At 34.4% G+C, this 21,026-nt stretch overlaps 2 protein-coding genes across 3 annotated transcripts in view; both read right to left on the reverse strand.

Annotated features, from left to right (window-relative positions):
- Positions 1-847: 847 nt before the first annotated feature.
- LOC105198061 lies at positions 848-2,869 on the reverse strand. The gene is made up of 3 exons (XM_011164706.3): positions 2,468-2,869; positions 1,727-1,916; positions 848-1,587 (listed from the first exon to the last, which is right to left on the reverse strand). Exons 2-3 carry the CDS (start codon positions 1,898-1,900, stop codon positions 1,516-1,518), a joined length of 246 nt encoding a protein of 81 aa, XP_011163008.1. The 5' UTR covers positions 1,901-1,916; positions 2,468-2,869; the 3' UTR covers positions 848-1,515.
- A 503-nt stretch (positions 2,870-3,372) lies between these two features.
- Positions 3,373-21,026, reverse strand: part of LOC105195799 — a 32,580-nt gene continuing 14,926 nt past the window's right edge. The window contains exons 2-5 of one of the 2 annotated variants that reach the window (XM_011161406.3): positions 13,930-14,794; positions 13,048-13,349; positions 10,835-11,090; positions 3,373-9,882 (exon numbers count right to left, since the gene is read on the reverse strand). In XM_011161406.3, the coding sequence (XP_011159708.2) occupies positions 7,309-9,882; positions 10,835-11,090; positions 13,048-13,349; positions 13,930-14,211 (3,414 nt within the window). In that variant the 5' untranslated portion in view covers positions 14,212-14,794 and the 3' untranslated portion in view covers positions 3,373-7,308. Of the gene's footprint in view, positions 9,883-10,834; positions 11,091-13,047; positions 13,350-13,929; positions 14,799-21,026 lie in introns of both variants that reach the window. The other variant, XM_026135882.2, reaches the window with a different exon arrangement.

Consider the following 21,026-nt stretch of genomic DNA (forward strand, 5'->3'; position numbering starts at 1 on the left):
TAACTTATGCTAAAATCTGTAAGAAACTCACCAATCATAGTCGATTATTCTTCTATAAATCGATTATGATTGGTCAATTTCTTATAGATTCCGACATAAGTAAGTTAACGATTACGGCCTGCATAGACCAACTTTTAGTGGTTACGGCCTCCATAAACCAACCTTAAGTCATAAGCCATAAAAATTGACCAATCACAGTCAAATGTCAAGAGAATATTCGACTGTGATTGATCAATTTTTATGGCTTATGATTTATGATACCAACTAATAGCTTATTGTAGAAAGCCTATTAAGGGCCAGTTTCACAATCTTCGGTTAACATAATCGGCTGATATTTTTATCGAAATTAACCAATCGCATTTGTCGTTAAATAGAATTACCTGAAATAATCAATCACGGTTGACACTTAACCAGATGTTGTAAAACTAGCCCTAAAACTCATTGTATTCGAAAGCGCTGTAACACTATTTTAAACTGTTATTTTAAAATATCATTAACCAATCCGCGTCTCTTAAAACTCCCAAAAATGTTTGCGCTTAAAACGAGATGAATATATTTGAGCGTATGAGAGAGAGAGAGAGAGAGAGAGAGAAAGAGAGAGAGAAATGCAAAAAGTGCAACACAAATAGACCTAATGTCTTTAATGTCTTCATTGTAATATTTTTATATATTTACAATGCTCTTTTATATATTTAATATCTTACATATTCTTCAATAGCATACATTGAACACTAACATATTGATGTTTGCTAGATTATAAAATTACATTTCTACTTTTTATTAAATTAGAAAGCTTTTTTGATCACAGTTTTAATATAAATGTTTTATAAGGTTAATGTTATATCAATTTTCCATACATGATCTTTTATAGACACACTTTATTTGAAAATATTATATGAGACAAGTCAGCTCTTATATTTGGCAGAATACAAAGTATATTGAATATATAGTATTAAATTTGTTAAGACAATGTATCGTCTCTTGTCTTCTTATCTATAAACTTCACTGTCAAAATATTTTGTTACTGTTTATTACTGTTACTGTGTATATATACACACATGTGTATTTTTATAATAAATCATTAATTTCATACTTTCTTGTAATACTAGTGTTGTTTGTAACAAATATACTAGTATTTCTGATAACACTCTGTATATTAAAAAAAAAAGAACAAAAAATAAAGCAAAATACTTTTGTTACTTCTAAACAAGTATTAAACATTTTGACAGTCTAACAGTTACATAAATGCTTATCTTTCAATATCATCTTATATAGATATATGAAAATATCTCAGCCTTTTCCAAACAAATCTCAATTGTTGCAGTTGCGAAATTTGTTATTTACATTCTTCGCTCTTTACGTTTACTCGCTTAATGTAGAAAACAACAGTAATAAGTCTTATTCAAATAAATTATTTAGCAATTTTTAATCATCTTTTTAAACCTCCCTTTTATTTTACCTATCTAATTTGTAACTTATCTGTAATGCAATGAAAAGACTGATGTTACGCTTGTCCTAAATTTCTGTAAGCATGAAGGCATAGCTCCTGCAGCGTGGACATTGAGCATGATCGTGTAAAAAAACAATCTGTAAAATAAGAAAAAGATGATAATGACAACAATGTTTTAGGCAGGTAGCAGACTGTTAAAATACTGTTTAAATTAGTGCTTTTATATTCAATTAAGAAAGATTATTTTAAGAGATAAGATATTGAAACGATAATAACCTTAGGATGTTGAGGACAACAGTTTCTTACTCTTCCTCTAGTCCAAAATCCACAACCATTGCATATGACATTAGAGTGTGGTCTATAACAGATGCATTCTGACAATGCATCTGAATTTGATACATCTTTCGCAGTGATCCTTGCGTTATTCTTTATTATATATCCTGACTCCATTGTTTATAGATAAAATCTGCAAATATTTAAGTAAATAAACAAGATTACACAACAATCATTTAGAATAGTGTACGTCTTTTATACATCTTTTATTTTATCTGATTACTATTAATAAATTAACTCTGCAAAACTTACGGTATCTGACAGATACATGCAAAAGTATTTAATATTTTTAAACAGATTGCTGATACAATTTAGCTCCAAACAGTAGCTTTCTTAATTTATGCAGTTTTCTTGCAAAAATTATTATCGCTCTCTAACACTATTGTATTTCTCAAATACACTCGGTCAGAGTAATTTTTATATCTTGACCACATAAGTAATTTTTAAAACCTCGACCTCCATAGAGTTAAGCAGTCTTTTACAATGACATTCGAGTTATGTAATGTCAATGTATTTTCTAGCTTCTAGTATAATTATAAAATGATCGGAACAAATAATTTTATGGCATAATAATACAAACGATTATTATAGCATTTAAAAGATTTAAGTACATTATTAATTGGACATAAATTATTCTACTTTTTTATTTTAATAGTTACAAAGAAAATATAATAATTAACTCACCTGTAAACAAGACGATAAATGCGTATAGCATCCAAATTGCGTCCCACACAATAACTATAAGTCTAATGTTTCCTTTTTCTTCTTATTTCTTCTTTGCCCAATCACCATCGAGCATGTAGCTTCGACATGATCAAAGCAAGTGTTTACGTTGCTTTAACGGCTTAAACTGCTACAAGTCTCCAAGTTTTAATGGTGCCCGCCCTCTTTTGATTAGCAAGAACGATTTAACTATATTTCGAAGACTAAAAGTGAAATTGAAGTATAAAAGTATAAATAATACAAGAGTCTAATGACGTTTGTCCGCATCAGCAATCCTGCTAAAATTTTATAATGGACAAACACGTCCGAACACGTGCACACCTCTCAAACGGACTCTACCTTAACGGACTGCTACAAATGCCCTTAGACAAACACAAACGTAAAGAAAACAAACAATAGAGTGAAGTATGCGTCGAAAGACGCAACGCATTATCGTTTGTTTTCAATTGAGATTCGAGACGTTACAAACTTCAAATTATGAAATATATCCGTTTCTCATTTATTGTGTTAAAATCAAATTTGATATACTTGTATAAAGTGAATGAATGTGCGTACATACACTCACGATATATACATATACATACATACATACATACATATATAGATATATATATGTCTGCATAAGTAATTATAATTATAATACTTGGAAATAAGTTTTCTCGTTTCGTACTGAAATTTCGATCCTGCATTAAAATTTTTAACGTAGTATACAGTTATGAGAAAAAAATAAATATATGATTTATACACACGATTTGACACCACTAGATAATATTATCATCATTATTCTATTTTATGTCGAATTATTATTATATAAATATTTCTGGAAAAGTTTTTATTCAATCGAAATATTATTATGACATATAAAATAAATTTTCAATATCACATCTATTTTCGATTTACATCTCTTTACATTTTACATAACAATTGATTAATACATATGTATTTTTTATTTTATCCAACTTAGTGTGTTCTTTCTCGTTCTCTCTCTCTCTCTCTCTCTCTCTCTCTCTCTCTCTCTCATCTTAGGCGAATATAAGAAAAAAAATCATACATATATATATATATATATATTTAATAGATGATTCTGTCTTTAAGATAGTAAAGTTCAATTTATCTTTTTCTGAATCAATACTTTCTTGGTGTTTTATATTTTTACTTATTAATGAAAAAATTGCATTTTTGTTTTAAAATCACGCTTATAGTGTAGAAAGAAGGAACACTTTTCAACTTTCTTTCAACTAGAATCGTGTAGCGAATCAAAGATGGAAAATTCCTTCCGTTTGACCACGCGGCTACTCGTAGTGACCGCAGTACCTATATAGAGTTTTTCTAGTGAGCTGCGCTTAGAAACAGAATAAATATCATTTTATCCTTTTTGTTTACCGAATGTTGAACAAAGATAAAATGATACCTGGTTGCATTCGAGCAATATTTCTGAACACAGCCCTGTTCAAATGCTATGAGTGGTTGTTGATGAATTACAACGTGATCAAACGGTTGTTACTCGTCGAGACTTTACTTTCACACTTGATACATACGTATAAACAACATATCCGCGCGCGCACAAACACATAGATGCATACATAGTAAAGATATTTCATAAAAATATATCAATATTTGTTATTTTTGTGAATAATCGAGTTTTACTTGTAAAACATCTATAGATAATATTACAACAATGTCCCGTAAAAAAGTTTACGAAAATTTTAGCGTTATATTAAATATATAATCTTCTTGCCTTGCTATAACATAATATGATCAAGTGCTATGAAATGTATTTGAAGATAAACATTTTCAAAAATGTTTAAAAATTTTGCAATATTTTTCAAATTTGCTAGAGAAAGATAGAGAGTGTATCTTTTTTAAAATTATAATATTATGTTAAGTATTATTTTCGAAAAACATTAATTAAAGAAACATTTATTTATCATATATCTCTCTTTCTCTCTCTTCCCATTACCATTTTTTAAAGTAAAACAACAGAAGAAAAAAGATCGGTAAGCCTGGCATCTTATTGGTATAGATTATCCATTTATGTTTTGTATGAGATATGGAAGACCAATTGCGCAAGATCAGTCAACTCGAACGCGAAAAGAAATAAATATCCTTGCTTTTAGCGGATTTTTTAGCATAGACTCGCTCGCGTTTAATATACATGTGGATATACTATAAAATATTCTTCGATCCATGTTTTCAATGTTTGGCTGTTAATGATAAGTGCAGGGACCATTATTACAAGTATGCACGCATCGAGTATAGAAAACTTGTATACACAACGCACATACTCTGTTTTTTTGCAAAAAATGTTTGCCAAGATGTACGATAAAAATAACACATTTACACGCAAACCTCTTTCGCTTATCTTTTACGTATAAAAGTATCTCAATATTTAATTGGCATTTAGTTGTAAGAAGTGCAATTATTTTTATTTTGTGTCCTTTACATTATTTCATTTGTATTAGCAGAATAATTTTTATGGTGATATGATAGATAAAATTAAAGATCTTTAAAAAATGATTGCGAGAAAATGGATATACAACTATGCATAGCGGATATGTAATGAAATGCCATAAAGAAAATACGGCTTCAATTATCATATTTGTAGAATGATTATGTAATGTAACTCTATTCTTTTATTTGTGCTTTTGCTTTATTTTGGTCCTTTTTCTCTGAAATAGAAATAATTGTGTACGTGTACGTGTGTTTGTACATATATATTTATCATTGATATCTCTCTGTCTATATCTATCATCTATTTACGTCTTCATCTTGGATAATCTTAATTTTTATTTTATCGTTCATATTTAATTCATGTAGTGTGATTTCGGAACATGCTATTTTACTGATAAAAAAATAATTTTGCACAGTTTAAGAAAAATAATGCTAATTCTAGCATAAACAAATTAAATTTTTATATTGTTCTCTTTAACAATCAGGATTTTAACTATGGCCGCTACAATAAGGTTATTTCTGTGTTCACACTACACTGTCATATTTGAGTAAACATAAACGTGAAAAAACCTTATTGAGGCGGCTATATTGAACACGAGTTAAAATCCCAATAGAAAAATATTGTAACAAACTATTTCTGTAAGAACTTTAATAAAAATGAATCGCGCAAAAATAAGGCAAGTAACAATACAAAATTTCATTAACTACTAAAAAAGTATTATATTAGATTTTAGTGAGTTCTGCATTTTAAAAAATATTCCAATAAATATTTTGGAAATCTATGATATCTCTTTTCTCCCTCTCTCCCCCTTTGCAATCAACAAGTACATAAACTTTCATCAAGTATACAAACAATAATATGTTACGAGGGTAATTTGATGACTTGTATGTGTATACACACACACACACACACACACACACACACACACACACACACACGCACACACACATAATTTGAAATTTAATTTGGAATATTTGCTTGGCACACGATTTATGAAACTTTTAAATAATCGTTCGATTCCCGAATCGATTTATAGATTATAAAATATAGACTCAATTGCATGCTTGTATGTATTTACATGTAGGTATGTATAAAATACGTAACAGATAACACACAACTGGTCAGAACAATCTCTTCTTTCTATATGATGAATATCGTTTTGCATTTGAGGCAGCTGACATTATTTAGGGGTAACATTTTGAGCGGGTGACGACTAAACGAATCAATACTTAAAATTATTAAATATCATTAATTTAGAAAACAACATTTTGATAAATACGGCGTCGCTTCTTTAATGTCAAATTGTTTATTAACTTGAAATGTACAGTCGTTGAAAAAATCGAAAAATGAAAAACTAAAATATATAAAAGACATAAAACTTTACCTTTTCCTATCAAAGTGTAATTTAAAAAGACCTTGTACAATTAAATTGTAAATATATTGGTACACAAGTACCAATATATTTAAATATTCTCTCGTAATTTTAGGCAACGTAATAGGATATTTTTATAATGCACAGCGCTATGCCTATCTGATAACACGTTACCAAAACTTATCAAAACTGCTTTTAATTAACAACTTCAAACTTTCAAGTTCTGAAGGAGAGGGAACTGCAAATAATTTCACAAATGAAGATGTTAACTATTTGATGTGTGTAAAAAATTGAAGTATGAAAATGTTGAGGAAGATAGAAAAAGTGTAAATAAAAGAATGGTAAATAAACAGCCATAATATTAAATAATTGAAAACGAACGTTGCTCTCGGTAAAAAAATATAATGGTCCATGGTATGTACATGAGCAACTTGGTTGCATCATCAAATGACGACACATTTCTTTTTCAGTGAAGGAAATTATTAAAACCACCACACACGATTTACAACGTAACAATAGTATTTCGAATGATTTGCTGACTCTCATATATCGCAATATGATTTGGCGTATGAAAACGCCCTGCATATCGTATGTGTATCGTAGTTTTTACGTACTCCTTCTCCCCCACACACACACACACACCCACACACACACACACGCACGCACACACAGAGGATGCCTTTTTTTCTTTTTTATAAGGCTTTCAAATTCACAGCTTTACATAATTTCTATCAAGAATAAATAATTTAATTGCGATTGATAAATTGTATGTTTTTTGTGCAAATACCTACAGAGTACCCAAGCAGAACAGGGAATCATCACGACATCAAAATGATGTCAAAATGACTGCAAAATGATCATTAAAAATCACTTTTCGATCAATTACGATTCACTTTGATGTCACTTTGACTTATAGATCTGCTTGGGTAGACAGAAGAAATTTGCAAACTCATTTCGCGGGAGATGCGCGCGAATGATTCAAACTCTAACGCCGACACCGCTATCGCTCTTCATCTCCGTTACGATGTCGAACGTGGGAGTGCAGATGTCGGTGGGTGTGGGAATGGCAAGAGGCGCTAGTCGCGGGTTTCTCTTGACCGGTCCGAACGACTCCTTCAGGATGTAATCTCCACGAGGTCTAACGCGCAACCTATTCAACGAATGTACCGCTGGTTCTAATCTGAGAATCGCGCAAGATCGTGTCGAAGGATACTTGACGCGGTGCACCGACTCTGTAGATCTGCTTTGAAAAGCCGCCGCCTCGATGACAGCACACCTCCCGAGGTTCACCGTCGACATTGAATTATACGCCGCCGTATTCCATTGCTCGGAACCAGGCGTAAAGAGCGGAGGCGGCGGCGCGGGCGCGAGAGGTTCGTCGCTCTCCTCGAAGGACGTGAATATGTCAGAGTCAGGCATGGACGGCGCGCTGAAGAAGGACTCGCGCAGAGATGACGTTAGGGCGTCAGGACACATGAACGGGTCCAGGGACGTGAGATCGTTGAGATCGCTGCCGCTGTTACAAGTTTGAAAGTCGTTGACCGAATAGGACGACGGAAACGCGGTTTCATGCTCCATCGCGCTCGATAAGATCTCCTGACTCCTGGAGGATTCGGACCACTTGGAATCGGACGGCCGTCTCGAACTGAACCTAGTGGAGTCGTGCTCGGCAAAGATGGGCTCCGGTAATCTCGCGTCTCTACTTTTGTCCGAATTTCTTAGTAACGCCTCGAAAAGATCGATTGGCTGTAACGTCGATGTATTACCGGATGGTAGGTCGCTCCGAATCTGACGATCGTCGGACAACGGTGGTTCGTTCAGGTCTTCGATGTTTAGCAAGACGGTTGGTACCGTAGTAGTAGTAGTAGTAGTAGTAATAGTAGTAGTAGAAAGGTGGTCGGAACGTCGACTCCCGGGACTGCTTATTCCTTTCCCGAAAGACGATTTAGCGTCAACGACGTCCACGACGCGGGCGGTGGGTCTCGTGATCGCCGAGGGGAGAGGGTCTATAGGACTCGGCGGTTCCGAGTGTATCGTTGGGACGGTCAACGAGTCCATCAGATTGGAAGGCTCCGGTAGAGGTAGACGATGATGGTGCGTCAGCGGATCGCTGATCGCGATGTTGATCGACTCGGAGTGCTTCAACACCTCCAAATTCTTATGAGCTTGCGTCTTGGTTCCGGCAGTAAGATCTCTCCTATGCATAGGCGCGTTTTTCAACGGTGAATCCAAGTCAATGAGATTGGCCAATTTGTTCGATGTGATGGTTAGGCGCGGGACAGTTACGCCCGGTGACACGCTTCGCTTCGGTGTATTCACCTCGGAGCTCGCATCAATGTTATTGGACGTCGCCGAGGAGGAGAAGGAGGACGACGAGAAGCGGCCGTTTCGCAACCTGTGCTTCAGATTCGGGCTCGCGCGTCCAAAATGTCCGCGAAATTTGCAGGGAAATGGTCGTGGACGGGAAGAAATGCGGGAAGAGTCGCTGGATCTTTGTTGCTCTTCCATCTGCCGGCGAAGCATCATCGCGTGCCTCGCTAATGCGTCCTCGTATCCACGATTTTGCATGGAGTAATCACTGTTGTCACTCGTTGGAAAGAGTCTCGTGCTCGGCCCGGAAGCCTCACCGGAAGCGTGCAATGTTACAGCTCTTAAATTCGAATCTGACATAGCCAACGATAAATTTGGATTCCGCTTTTGATAGGCAATGTTATTTGCGCGGCGTGTCACTCGATTCGAGTCTTTGGTGTTTATTACGGAAGCATCGACGTTTAGCGTCGGATCCGATAGTGCGTTCAGCTGAAGAAACCTGCGATCGCCGCGGTCGTGCCCAGCCGCGCCGTCCGCGCCGTCCGCGCTTTTCAAATTCTGATAAGATATGAATTTCGGCTCGGAGATTAACGGCAAGCTCTTTCCATTCATTCGCCTGTGATTTAACCGTCGAAGATGCCTGATCTTGTTGAAGGTTGGATCCAGCAGATACTTGAGATTTTTTATCTTGTCGATATTGTGATTGGAATCAATCAGGTTGCTTCGATCGACAATGTACCTCGGATCGAGCATCTTCGTCAAATCGTGAATGTTCTCCTCGATCATGTCTTCGCCCGATCGACCGTTGCAGGAGAAGGACGCGACATGCTTAATGTCGTGCTTCTCGAGCGAGATATCGCTATGCCTACCTCCGGATGTGTCTACCTCCAGACATCTTCCGCTGTACAGAACGTTGTGATGCTTGGCAGCGGCGAAGCAATCCTCTACCGCAGGCGGATGCCGTCTGCTCTCGTTGCTCTCTTCGTTATTCACTTCGGCCAGTTCGAGGTTCGTGTTGGTACCGCATCTCGTCGGCGAGCAACCGTAACGATCCGGCATCACGCCGAACAGAGCGATCAGATCTTTGGCTATTTTTCCGGCGGCGATGCGCATCTCACCGTGGTGAAAAGCATAGATCCAAGGATTCGCGCCACTGTGCGCCAAAATTGGTAAACCCAGCCACACCACCGTCCATTCCGATAGGATGTTGGTCCCACAGAGGATGTCCACCAGCATGCAAGTCTAAGGAAGAAGAAGAGAAGCATGTTGGAGATACTCGTTTAATACCCGTGTGCCCACACGTCGCTACCGTTTCAAAAAGGAATTTTACGTAAAATTCCCAATAAATATGTTGGCTACCAAATTCTGTTCCAAATAAATATTTGAAACTTGATTCTCTTAATTAGAATCTCGTACTTGCGCGTATGCTCGATTTAAACGACAGAGACGATGTAAAGAATCATTACAAAGAGTAGATACAAAAGTAGAATGGCGAAGAATAAGTGTGAGTTGTTGCCTTCTTCCGAGATTATTTGTCTCAAAGTACAACAATCGAGATGAGTTTTTGAGTAGTTTTCATGTAGTGACATTTGGACGAAAATAGAATCTTTTGAAACTTTTGTAAAACGCAACTTTTTACAAATGACAATGTTTGAAACAAATAAAATAGATGATGCAAACAACTACGATAACTAAGTAATGTACACATGGTTATTTAACTTGAAAAAATGAAATTCAATATCATTTGACAAATTAATCATGCGTTCGTTAATCGATTAAATTTTTATATAATTTATTTTCATCTCTTTATGGTTTATTTTTCAACAAATTACGTTATTATTATGATATATTATAACATTAGAATTGTCGCTGTTACGCGAGCATTTGTATATTCTTATACAAACTTGTTTGTCGTATTACATTGCTTTCATCAACAATAATTTATACTTGAAGCTTGTGCCTCCAAAATAGAGAATCACCTAGCACGGTAACCCGTGAAATAAAATTGACATTGTTACACATCCGTCTGACGTCTGACGCGAAGCGAGACAGTCGCTTCGGAGGTAGCGACATGACGCACGCGGCACGATAGAAACTTGCGAGCTCAAAGCTTGAATTTTACATCAATCAATGATTGTCAAGTTTTTACGCGGCAATGAAAGATTTGTCGTGTCGATGCTGTCGTGACACTTACTTGAAACGGAAGCCACAGGATAAGAAATGCACCGACCGTAACTGCCAGGGTCTGTCCGTAACGAGGCAATGCCAACGTCTGCGTTTGATGTCTGAATGATAATTCCACCGTGTAAATCGCACGTGCATGTGCACGCGCGACAAGATAGACATATATGTAGCAACCGAGTAGAACTAGGGCGCTCGGTGCCCAAACTGCCACGACCAGAAACACTCTGACCGGTGGTAACACAGCCGTATTGAACCTGCAGCTTCCGCTGTAACACAATTAAGTTGATATAAAAAATTATAATTGTTAAACAAATTAAAATAACTATGATATTATTATTATTCGACATCTTTCCAATATTAAATGTCAATGTTTTTGGCTAAGGTACAAAGCACAGATGTATACCAGCATATTTTTCAAAAATACAACAAGTTTATGCAAGTGCCAGATATACGTGCTGTAATAAAATTTATTAAAAACATTTTATTACATTTATATTTCACAAATGCGATGTTTATTGTGCATATAAAATACAACGAGATAAACGATCAGAAACGGGATTTATCGGAAAAGAGAAAAATTCTTTTAAATTGCGCCAAGATATATGTATATATCGAAGGGTTGAAGAACCCTTCTGTTGTTCTTCTCGTCTATATTTTAGTACATTGCTTAATCGATTGTACACAATCTGCAGTGCACATTACATAGTGAAAAGCTTTTGTGCTTCGTCAAGTAGCGCAAGTGATAAACCGTGAAGCTAATATTATGCTAGCTATATCAGCGCTGCAAGTTCTAACGATGTAATTTGATATCCCGTTCGTTTTTATGCCGCATTAATTACACCACATGGTATCAATTACTGCAACATCGAATTAAAAGCTGTTGAACGCAGAGTTAATTGCTTTTGTTTGTTTTCAAAAAATTATAATTGCAAATTAATAAAGTGATGAATGTCGAAAGAGAAAGAGAGAGAAAGAGAGAGAGAGAGAGAGAGAGAGAGAGAGAGAGAAATGGTATTGAATAATAATTTAGTTCAATTTCTCTCATAGTGCAGCAATGTACCTTATAATTTTGTATGCAGCACATAAACATAGTTATCTCGATTTTAGTTATTATTCCAGCTACGTGCATTTATTTTCTTCGATATATCACACATCTCAGAATTGGGCAATCACGTTGCATCTAAATCATGTAGGTATTTTTAGATAGCACTTTAACAGAGTTTCTCGCAATTCTATTTATAGAAAGTGTGTATCGCGTTAGAAAATGTGTACAAGTCACAATGCGCATACACGCGCGCGCAATCAGTACGAATACTATCAAGCAAAAAATAAATTTAGTTTTTACGTTTTAATCAATGAGATATTTGAAAACAGCGTTTTCTTTGAGTAAGTTGTCTGGTTTAGATCAACAATAAATTTAATTATTTTAGTACATTTAAAATATCGTTTCTTTTTAACAACAGTAATACCGCATATATATATATATATATATATATATATATATAGTAATACCGCATATATATATATATAATTTATTATAGCGAGTCCATTACGATTTTTCGCAGAGAAGTGTACTAACAAATGTATAAAGAGCGTTTTGTTTGTTACAATTAATTCGCTTTGGGTGAGTCAAGATTTAAAGAGAACTTTGTACTTATAAAGTTAACTCTTTTTCTTTTGTAAGTTCAAATAGAAATAAATTATCTTTAGAACGCCATTTAAAATTTTACATTAATTACACGTGTATTATTATTTGTCTATTTGTAAACGTTTCATGGAAATTTGTCAATAAGAAATGTTATGTAATAAGAAGAAATAGAAGAAAAGAATAAAATCTACTCATGTATCATATCAATATACTGTTGATTAAATCAAATAATTCGTACACAACAAATTCTATTTCGTTAAATAGAATGGATACTATTCCGTTTAAAACTAAATGAAATAGTTTTAGTCGAGATATCACGACACTTATCAAATTGCAAATTCTCGATCATACATTTTCCTTATTAGATAATAATAATAATAATAATAATAATAATAAATAATAAATTTATCCAAAATGTAGAAAGAGTTACCGCAACAAGTTGCCATTTATGTTTATTAAATGAATTGCACTCGATTAGAGGCACACGCGGTATTATTCTTACAAACTAATATATTTACCTATATTTAATAAGTTTTTTAATTGAAATCGGTCGCACACCGAGTAAATATTGTTACCTGTGCGATTGCATTCCTCCGGTAATTTGGACATAGATGAGGGGCGACAAGCCAACGATGATCGCGTATATCCAAAAGAGAGCAATGTACTTTTCTACGCTGCTATGAGTGATGATATTCTTGTATCGCAATGGTTGTGCCAACGAAGTTAAACGGTCCACGGCGATGGCTACGGTGACCAGGACGCTCGCGCTGCAGAGTGCTATCACAATGCAATACGGCACGATGCACAGAGCGGAAATGCCATTTTCCGATAGACCAGAAAGCTCCAGTTGCATCCCGACTGGCATAAACACGCCGATCTACCATCGAAAACAATCGTCATCCGTTTATTGCGGATCTAACGAAATAAGGATTACGTACTATACGTATTGCGAGCAAGTTGGACTAAAAATCGGACTTGCTCGAGGAAATGCAAAGAGATTGCATGCGAGATTCACATATTTGAAAATCACTTGATATCTCAACAACACTATAGTTGTAAAAGATGAGTGAGACAACTTTTTTCAGTCTTGTAACCCAAAATATATGGAAAAATATATAGATTTGTTAGTTTATCGATACACGTTATATATACATTATATACATGTACGCGTCGCGATCGAATCGTATACATCGATAACAATAAAATATTTAATGTTAAATAATGAGATCGAAACGTGATCGTAGTTGAATTATGCAAATGTAAATCAATGTGTAAACTATATAATTTCTTTCAAGTGTATCGCGGTTTACTACACTTATATTAGGTATGTTTCCTTAGAAAAAGCTTTCTTTAAGTTTATCTTAGTATATCTTATAGGCGTTATGTATGTGATAAAATGCACGTTTTTTTTTTATAGCTATGTAAGATGTAAGAATAAAATTATATAACAAGCTTACCCCAAAATCGCTAATGGCCAACGAGACCAAAAGGCAATTGGAAGCGGTCCTAAGTCTTTTGTATCTATAAAAGGCGGCTAGGATGATGGAATTACCGGTAACAGTGATGGGTGAGAGAATGCATACTATGGAAACCGCTAGAATCACCGAAACGGAACTGATGTCGTGTCGTGGATCAATCCTGGTGACGGTAGGTACGAGGGTGGTCGTTAATTCCCCGGCAAAGGTGGTGGACGGTAGCGGTGCAGTGTCCGTAGCGAACGTTGACATCGTCGCTCTCATATAGCAATAGCAACATTCGCACTTATTCTCGGTTCAACCTTTCTTCGCCGCGGCGCGGCGGCGTATGCATTCCCTTCTTCGTATAACGTCACGATCCAAATCGCCGCTCAATACGTATGAACGATTGTCTGAATAAATTAAATTGCTCGTCCTTAACGTGATTAGCTGGTTTCGAGTGATGAACGAAGCATTCCTCATAAGCATCGATCATGACGATTCTATTGTTTCATCATCGGGATGACGACACGAAATGCTTCAACCAAAATGTAATGATCATAATCGTCGATCTTTGACTGCATTCTGCAAATCTCATTATCAGTTTGTGAGAGAAACAATTTTCTGCGGCACCGTCATAAATTTCAGCTTTGACAGCTCTTTTTATTTTGTCCGAGAAACTCTCGAGATTCGCTGCTGAAGCATTTCGATTTGATCAAGGTGATTGATCCGTTGTAAAATTATAAAAGAGGAAATGATGACTCGATAAAAAGAAATATGGTAGATCCCTCGAATCTCTTGTAAATTCTCTCTTATTATTCCACTTGACTCCTCCTTCATTTATGTTCAACTTTGTTATATCCGCTCACTTCCTGAAACAAACATTCCCGCGTTTTTAATTACCCCTTTTTTTGAAACTCAGTTATCGTACAGGGGCCTCATTCTTGAAAACATGCGAATAACTTTCGTATACGAAAATAGCAGAATAGGCAATGAAATTATTCAATGGTATTCTTCCATTGACTATTTTGCCACTTTCATATACGAAAGTTATTCGCATGATTTCAAGAATAGAGACCCAGATCCTGTTTTTCACATAAAGTGTTACATGCGTAAAGTTACACGTACGTATCTCAGATACGTATTGGAAAATTAATTTCAACCTACAGTTTATGTTGATTACGTCCTATTAGAATTTATATTAATATAGTTAAGACAATTTAATAGATAATTTTTTTCGTAAAAATAAATGTTTCTTTCCTTTCTTACAACATTCTTAACATTTTATCACAGTGTACATATCACAGTGATTTTGCAAAACATATCGATTAAAATAATCTTATGTATGTAATTATTTTAATAAATTCTGTATCTTTCTATAATTCTCAAGTAAAAGTGATTGTTATACCTCAACTATTGTATATGTGTAAAAGAGCACGTTTTCGAGAAGAATAACGACCGCGTGTTCTCTTCGAACAATTATCATTTCTCACAATCATTTAGAAACGAAAGAAGCGAAGAAACGAAGCAAAGCTAAACGTTCTTGCTACAGATGTAAGAAAAAAAGTGCTTATGGATGTCATGCAACGTCCGCGTAGCAGTCATTCGTTTACGAGCAAAAAGCGAGCTTTCTGCATCGAGAGAGAGAGAGAGAGAGAAAGAGAGAGAGAGAAAGAGAGAGAGAGAGAAAGAACCACCAAGCTCGGTTAAATTTGTCCGAACGTTCATTATCTCATCATCACACATTTGCAATTCGAATGAACCGGAATGCGATATTAATGCTCGCACAGTAGATAGATGAGTGAGAATGCGTACTTGGACTTTATAAGAGTTTCAACATCATCAAAATTAACCGAAGACAATTTGCTGAACGACAATCTAACGATTCTCGCGCGGCGTGAAGATATTTAATTTATTTTGGAAAAAATATTTTCTCACGTTTAATAGCAAATCTTCGTCATTACAACTGTTCCTTTGAAAAGTGTAATCTACACGAGTTAAAATCTACTCGGTTTTTTTATCTTCTTAATCAAGCGACGCGGTAATGTCTCGCGCCATTAAATATTTTCTTCGGACATCTCGTAATGAAAATTAAACGAACAAAAGCTGCGGATAATTACTGAAATTTTCTTTGAATCCTGCAGGTAAAGTTTCGTTATGTTTCAATATAAACTCGACAGAAGATTATGCAAGTTTTTAAAATCTTAACTTAAGGCTACAAGTTCCAGCAAGTTTTCACTGATTGCTCACTATTGCTCAATATTTTTTACTCGTTGTTCACATTTGATCTATAACATACAAATAGTGTCTCTGAACGATACATCTTGAATGAGAGAAAGAAGAAGAGGGAAAGAGAGATTACAGTAATTTCGATATTGTACCAAGCAGTAGAAATATTGTACAGCATTCATAAATATTTAAAGAAAATACAATATTATCCGTCGTAATACTATTACTAAATTTGAATCGATCTTCTTACATTCTACTAACTGATAAGTAACGAAGGCATAAAAAAAGTGAGAAAAGATTGATTACTTAAACGATTGGATCACCATGATTACGTTATGTTATTTACAATTAGAATGCAATGTAATTAGTAATGTAGTGCAAACAGAAATGACTTGTGAAAAATGAGAAAGATAAAAGCTTTCGTTCTAAACATTTATTATCACAAATTAAAAATTTATGAATCGCAACCATAGTACAGAGATACGAGGTAGCATCGCAAACTTGAATCACATGATCTACCAATCCGAGTTCCGAAAATTGAGCAATGAATCATTGAGCAATTTTAGAGATGAAAGAGCAAAGAGATGCTTTCAATTTGCAAAATTATTCAAAAATGCACAAATTCTTCAATACATGATTTTGAAACTTTTTAAATAAATTGATAGTGTTATATAAAATTTCGCTGAATATCTTATTTGTTAATCATTGTTGTTCAATTTCATCTTATAGATTTAATTTTAGAATACTATATTTGAAGATTTCATTGATCAATAAAATTGTTTATGCTAGAGTCGCGTGATAAATTGTATTGACAGTCTTTTCTTGTGATACGGGATTTTCTTGCTGCTTTCTCGCTTGCTAAACGAGGATGTCCACCCCCTCATTTCCGCTTGTGTCACTACGGTAAGATCTACACGTCGATCAATTATTGAGATTATTCGATCGAGTGAGTAGCGACTAGCGAAGATTACCGTGAATAATAAATCGCGATAAAGAGAATTTCTATGTCAGAATGTTTTGTAATTGACATTTCGCATTTAACACAAGCCTAAAATCAATAATCAAATTGCGTTACGACGAATCAGATTTTGACGAAATACTTTAATACTCATTCATATTATACCATACCGGAATATAAATGTCTATAATCTACCTATCTGAAATTAGCTACGTTCCATATTCCACATATATAGGATATGTAACATGCACAAAAGATCGGAAAGCAGCTATCTTCGTATTCACGTACATTCGTGTGTGTACAATATGTGTGTGTGCGCGCGTGCGTACATGTACAGTACATACATATAGTATCTTTGGTGCATGCCAGGCTGTAACGGCTATAAAAGATAGCAATTTCGTTCTCCAATAAAGTGGATAATCGACTCTCGAAGAATTGAACTAAAAATGAGGCGTTTGAAAGATTGCTCGAATTTTTCTATTGATAAGTAAAGTGATTATCCGATAAAGCGAAATATGTAGATTCTGTTTAACATATGCATGAGTTTTTTAATGGTATTACGGCGATTTCAGCGGAATATTTATTCCACGCGTAGGACGCCGTCATTCACTATTACACTCGTTGACAATATGAATATTTAAATTTAGATCTCGTCGAGAAATGCATTGCTAATCGTCTTGTCCTTGCTATGTAAATATCTCCGTAACAAATGTTTAACACCAACACGTACAAGCATACTGCTCGCCCTTGTTAAATTAAGGGCTTATTAAGGGGGAAATTCGATTTTTTGGAAAAAATCAATTTTTTTTTCTTACGATATATTTTAGTTTAACATTTGAAGAATCTCTCCAGAAAATTTTATTGTAAAATTCGTAAAACTTCCGAAGTTATGAGTCAGTCTTCATTGATCCGAGCGCAGGTCTTGATAAATTCCATCATGAACCGCCACTACATGAAGATGTTCATGAAACCATAAAGCCAATTTTCGAAGATTTATCATCAAGAAAATTGTTAGAAAGATGTTTGGGTGCAGGTGAAACTCAAAATAATAACGAGAGTTTTAACTCTACCTCTGCGATGCGCGACTAAACACCTTCATTGTGAATTAGAAATAATTGAAATCGCGCGGCTTATTTAGCAACCCGAATTTTTATGCTAAAGGTTTTTATGCTGTCGTTAAAACTGTGACAACGATAGGAAGAGTTATGGAAGTAAAAGCCAAAATATATTCCGAAGAGCGATATCAATACCGGCTTGAAAGATTAGCGCGACGAAGCCTCGAGGCTAGGAAAAAAGCTCGAACAAAGCGTAGAAGCAAACAAATGGCTCAAAACCAATTCTACGAAGAAGAGGAACGACTGCTATATGGCCCTGCAATAGCTGAGTAACAGAAAAATCATCCACACACAAGTATTTGATATACTTATATTTATAAACTAAACTTGAAACTTTAAATGCGCTGTTTTCTCGAAACGCGGCATTTTTGCGGATGGTGTGCATGATATTTTTGTAACCATTGAACCGATTACATTCAAACTTGGCCTGTATGTTCAATAAACATTACTTTATCGTTTGATGAACCAGAATAATGATAAGTTACGTATTTTTGTTTTTTTACATAATAAAAATGGACGAATTTTATTAGTAAAAACTATAGTTTTGATTTGAAAATTAATAACTTCCGCAATAATCTTTCTTTTTTAGTTCTGGTTCATCAAACTGAAATTGTACAAAGCAAGTGTACAAAGTAAAACGCCGTTTTATTTTTCTGTTTCAGATTATCTAAAAGATCAATATCGTGCGCACCAGTGGATAAAGAACTTTGCGGAGCGTGATATTCTATCACATATATTATATATAACTTCTCTATTTATAATTAAAAAATAACAAAAAGAACTGTATACGTTCCTAAATTCTTAAAAAAAAATTCCTAAATTTTACTATGTTTTTGGCTACCGTAAAACCAAATTCCGCCCTTAAAAGTAACATTACATAATACAAATGTATTCGATACAAAATGTTATATTACAATGATTAGTTTTGCCGTTTGTATCTATTCGAATTCTTTCGAAATTCTACATTGTACGACTTGTACTCATAACTTATGAATAAATATTTTTTTTTACTGTTCCCCATATTTAACAAATTAAATTGTATAAATAAATAATTTTATGGACTGCTGTGCTTGCATTCCATAATTGCTTTTGCAAGTGATTCGATCCTATGAATATTTCTAAATTTCTGGAATATGTCGGTATTGACCGAACGTCAACTTCCGGTATTAATATCCGGTTGAGAAATGAGCAATTCCTAATATTACGTGCTGGAATGCGACGTTCCTTGAGATGAAAACAGGAAATTCGCAAAACTTGAACAATCGATATATCAGGTGCAGTGAAACTGCATTCAAAATATGATTTTCTTATTTAATTAAAAAATGTGAAAAGAATCTCCCTTTAGGACATGCTAGGAGATGTTTACATATATGCTTCTTATAGGAGAAGGTACGTTATTACTATTCCGGCTTTACGACTGTATTTCAAGTCCGACGAATATACGGGGCGCAGTTTGAGTTAGAAATTGTAAAAATTAAAAATTATTATTCAGCACCAAGAAGCGCTGCATTTAACATAGACCTTCTAGTCTCATGTTTTAAAAAAATATTTACGTATCGCGTGAATATATATCTAATACAATTTTTCATACAACATATTTAACGTATAATAATACATTTCTGTTATTGTCATATGGAATAATGTAGAAAATTGTTATCTTAATCGCATCTAAGAATTTACTTCGGAATATATGCTACAAGAGATGCGTGATAAACTATGCGGACTTATCGGATGGAAAATCAGTATCAATTTCGAGCATCTAGTATACCTATTAATCAATTTATCGTCGATGTATCGATCGTTCTGGAATTTCACGTAGCATTCCTGACTCTCCGATCTATTGCGTTTACCATGTTGCAAATTTGCCACATTTCTGAGTATAACGCAAATACGGTGGAGGGAGTTTCTACGTGGAAGAGAGGAGTGGGTAGAATTAATTTCAGGGTGCAGCGTATTTCCCAAGCGTATCCGCTCGGGTATCACTCATATATCGCGTCAGTGAGTCGCCGTCGCGTACCAATTTTCATTCGATACTAGGCAATCTCATTGTCAGTATGATTACGCATTCATTTTATAAATAAGTCGGTGATATCTCATTATCATTATAAATATATTTTATCCTTGTGATATTTTGTCATCTTGATATACAAAAATAATGAATTAATAAATAAAACGCCTGGTAGGGGGAAAGAAAAGAACATTTGTTCTTCTTATTAAGTAGATATATATAGAAAAACTTGAAATATTGTAAAAAATAAAATCGTCTGAAAAAGTATATACTAACTATAAATGAAGTTTAATTACCGCAAGACTTTGCGAAAGTTTATATTGAGAGATCAATCAAAATAATGGTGACGTACATACGAGAGCAGTGTGATACATACTTGTTTTTGAAGATTCGCTAGTTGAAACAAGAATCAGAAATAAAACAGGTTAAAACAAAGAAAATCGGAAAATCTGTGTCGTATTTAAATTTAGTCGGAAGCAGATAAAAAATTTGGTAAAAGATCTTTTTGAAAGATTAAGTATTTTTTCAGTTAAACTTAACAATTGCAAGATAGAAATTTTATTTCAACAATATTGTATATTAAAAGTATATCAATGATAACCATATTTTTTTTGTCAATTACAAACTAAATTTTATATATTTTGAACGTTACCGTTATATTATACATAATAAGTATTTATCACGGTATCGAGCGCAATAAATAAACCTCCGCGGGATAATCTAGGTGATATACGACATAATTGAACTAGATGATTTTTTTTATTTTCAATTGAGACTTACTCCGCTTCAA

This window comes from Solenopsis invicta, chromosome 4 (assembly GCF_016802725.1).
Source record: "Solenopsis invicta isolate M01_SB chromosome 4, UNIL_Sinv_3.0, whole genome shotgun sequence".
In the NCBI taxonomy this organism is placed as follows: Eukaryota; Metazoa; Arthropoda; class Insecta; order Hymenoptera; family Formicidae; genus Solenopsis; species Solenopsis invicta.